This window comes from Mytilus trossulus, chromosome 2 (genome assembly GCF_036588685.1).
Source record: "Mytilus trossulus isolate FHL-02 chromosome 2, PNRI_Mtr1.1.1.hap1, whole genome shotgun sequence".
In the NCBI taxonomy this organism is placed as follows: domain Eukaryota; kingdom Metazoa; phylum Mollusca; class Bivalvia; order Mytilida; family Mytilidae; genus Mytilus; species Mytilus trossulus.
Window position 1 is genome coordinate 81,969,709 of NC_086374.1, and position 4,050 is coordinate 81,973,758.

A 4,050-nucleotide genomic window follows, 5' to 3' on the forward strand; every position below is an offset into this window, starting at 1 on the left:
GTGGTGACTCTGGCTTTACACAGTTTTCTGGTATATTAGTAAGATATGTTGTTATATTTCAGGACACTAACCTTCCGATATGTATGGCCCTTGATGATTAAAGAATTGTCTCCTCGGCTCGCTTCAGTGGGCAATATGCCCATCATGTTACAATGAAGTTGCAGAAAAATACGAATCAAAATTATCTTAAACATGAATGAAAAACATTTAAACCAAATTTTACCAATGGTATAGTACATGTACAAGTATTAATTTACCTGTAAATCTAACTAGAGCAAATAAAAAATCGGCGCAAATGAAAGAATGGAAATTTTTAAAATCGGCGCAAATGTCATACGCCCCCCCCCCCCCCCCACCCCCCCCCCCCCCCCCAACCAACCAAATATTAAACATGTTTTACGGGATCTCAACTCCCCTATACATATATAAAATATAGAATAAAAAAACACAAAGCAATACGCAAATTTAAGACCTACATAAATTGAACTCTGAATGTCCTGAAATTTAACGTATATCTGAAATAGTATAAAATAAGCATAAGTGTATAAAAAGACGTGGTATAATGGTATATAACCTCTCAAAATTGGGTTACAAAAATAATAAGTTACAAACAAAACACAACCGTTTAGGAATTTAAATTTACATTAACCTCTTAAACATAATATTTGCCTGCTTAAATTCAATTATTCGAATGATTTTAATTAGCTTAATTTTTTTAATATCGCATTTATTTTAAGATTAAGTAACCGACATTTAGATTTGTATGTTTGTTTTTCCGTTTATTGTTGTAATGATAACATAAATAAAACCAGTTCGAGATAAAACAAATAATACCAGTGAACCCATGGTCAAACGTTATCACCTGTTACTTTATATAAGCATGTGTGACCTAAATGATTTTGCAAACGATTTCAAATTTCTCTTAGAACTCAAATCTTATTTAAAAGAATACATAGCAACAAATGCTTCGAAAAATATCGGAGACGAAATAAATAAAGGGATATATTCCAAATTAGTGGACGGTCGTAGCATCAGAATAGTGCTACCTCGTGGGTGTGACGTGCTTAGAAGTGTCTCCCTTGAAAATGGCTTAGATTTTGTTGGCTTTATTGGTTTCAGCAAACCAGCAGACCAAGTGTCAGAAACTCTCAGGGATAAAGTGTGGGATATTGATGGGAAACTAATTGAGGAATTTTCTAACCATGAAGATATTATTGCGTATTTGTCTGCAGAACGAACCATAGGTGGAGAATGGGGAAACTTGGTTCTTCTAAAATCATTTGATGCCATTGAACAATGGAGGGATTGTCCAGTTCATCATACAGCTATCAAGTATGTTAATATACAAGTAGTTTATTTACCTGTGTCGTCAAATACATCAATTTGAAACCATTCAAAACTAAAAGTGTAAATCTTGTGTCACCAAACCGGTTGACAAACATACTATTATTCCACCACTTTCGAACAGTTAAAAGGCCAAATAAAGTAGAGTCATAATTTCGAGAGAAAAAAATGCCAAATACAGCTAAAGGTTATCTATTCTTAGATAAGGAAATAATTTCTTTTTTAAACAATTCAAAGTTTTTGGAAGATTTTGATATATTAAAGAACATCTGAAGGCTTAGTCCGAGATTACTCTGACGTCCAACGGCTGTTTTGCCAGACAAGATGGGGCCGTGGGACTATTTTGACATCCAACGGCTGTTTTGACCTAGTATGCGCATTGTCAACTGACGTATATATACAAATTTTATAATTGTGTGGTCGACTCGGTTAATACCCACTGATTCAACTGTGCGTTTCACTGTGCTGAGTGAACCTGTGTTTGTTGTACTGTGTCCATATCACGTATATATAGTGTTGTATTTTTATTGATAATTTTTAACATTGCCATATAAATGGGAGGTTTGGCAAGCCATAAAATCTCATTTAACCCACCATTCTTTCCTTAAAATTTCCTGTACCAAGTCAGGATAATGGCAGTTGTTAACATAGTCCGTTTCTATGTATGTTGGCTTTTGTTTTTGTTGCACTTTAGTGTTTTTGTTGTTCCGTTGTATTCCTCTTGAAGTTGATGTGTTTTCCTAAGTTATAGTTTGCAACCTGGATTTGTTTTTTTCTCAATCGATTTATGACTTTTGGACAGCAGTGGTATATACTACTGTTGCCTTTACTTTACCTATTTGTTTGCCTGCTTCTAATTATAATCCAACTGAAAAAGGTTTTCCCATTTCGACCATAGAGGATTCTAAACTGTTAAGAGTAAATGATAACATAATATTCACCAACGTTTATATATCACAATAAATGAGATACCTATGATCATATGCAATACAACACGAAACTCAGGTCAGGTAAAATCTATAAAATGTAAGTAAATACAATCTAGAAATATGTAGTCAACAGATGGTCACCATGACTGGAATATATACAGCTGTGGAGGCATGCAGTAGTATTGACAGAACCATTAAAAAGTATCGAGTTGAAGACGAGATCATTATCTCTACTAAAATCAATGCTTCTCTTTAATAGGCAGTCGTCTATTTATCACGATAGTGCCGACTACTTTAGTTAAATGTGAAGAAATAAATTTAAAAAACGTTTAAATTCAGCAGGCGGTTTTGGCTAGCCATTCAACCGGATTCAACTCACTATTTTTCTTAAAATGTCTTGAACCAAGTCAGTACAATGGCAGTTATCACATACTAGAAGTCCGTTTTTATGTAAGCTGGCGTGTTTTTTTATTGTTTGTTTTTGTAGGAGTTCAGTGTTTTTGTAATTCCGTTGTCTTCCACTCAGTTGATGTATTGCCCTCTGTTTTGGTTTGTGATCCAGATATATGTTTGCTCAATCATTTATGACCATATGTGTATGGAACAGCGGTATACTGCTGTTGCCTTTATTTAGACCAAAGGAATGAGCTTGTCACTTAGTGGTTGTCTTTGATTGCTGTTTTTCGTTTCTTGTTTTGTCATAAACCAGGCCAATAGTTTTCTTACTTGTATTTCGTTTCAAGTTTGCCACGTCGATCGGAGCATTTTAAAGATACTATACATTATAAGTTATGCTTATTGTTGAAGTTTGTACGTTGACCTGTAGTTGCTGACATCCATAGCATTTGGACTAATCATATCAACAATCATATCATGGCATATTCCTTAATTAAGCGGTCATTTATATGATGTGCGAACGGGCATTATCATTACGAGATCATTGACTTTAATGATTTGCTTGCATTTGTTTGCATTTTCATAACGAATTCCTGAAGCAAATGTATCAAGTTATAAAAAGATAACACGCCAAATCTGACGGAGCATACACACGATACAGTTAATAATTGTATTTATATACCGTTATGTCTTAGGGATAAATTAATGTTATTTTTATTTCAGTGAAATTGCTCCACTCTATTACACACGGGTAAGGATCCATAGAGGTCGAATTCAAAATGGAGACATCATTTCAGACCAGACATTGTTTCTAGACTATGACATCACGCCTATAAATAGATCTGTGAAAGTTTGGAATGAATAAAAACAAATAATTTAACATAAACCATGTCCATCTTTTCAGTTTTATTGTTAATGATATCAGATTGTTTTATTTAAGGAATATCTGTGTCAACTGTTCTGCTTACATCCTTTGTGAAGACTTTTTGTTGTTTATTAGCGACAGGTGCCACCACTGGAACAAGACTATGCTTACCTTTACTAACACATGAGCCATAATGTTTGGCGGGGTTTAATGGGCTTTTAAAGTCTGTAAACTCTTGTTTTGTTTGTCTTATTGGCTGTTGTTTGCCTTTCGTCTTTTCTCTTTGCAATGGTCGTACGTGTATTTTTCTGTCTTATGATCTTATTGTCCTTTTTGTATCTGTTCTGCCTTCACAGCAAACTAGAACATTAATTGATCATGTTTATTTTTTTGGTGTTGGCGCGTTGGCGTCTATTTAACGAGACATCTATATGTAATTAAATCTATTAGAAATTTGATAAAAAAAAAATATATTAACTAGACTCTAGTTACTAGAGGCAACTAAGAGCTCACATG

General features: G+C 34.0%; 1 protein-coding gene across 1 annotated transcript; it reads left to right on the forward strand.

Moving 5' to 3' along the window:
• The first annotated feature begins 793 nt into the window (after nucleotides 1-793).
• Nucleotides 794-3,690, forward strand: LOC134705451 (uncharacterized). The gene is made up of 2 exons (XM_063564178.1): nucleotides 794-1,332; nucleotides 3,393-3,690. The coding sequence occupies exons 1-2, from the start codon at nucleotides 845-847 to the stop codon at nucleotides 3,532-3,534; spliced, it is 630 nt and encodes a 209-aa protein (XP_063420248.1). The 5' UTR covers nucleotides 794-844; the 3' UTR covers nucleotides 3,535-3,690.
• The last annotated feature ends 360 nt before the right edge of the window (nucleotides 3,691-4,050 follow it).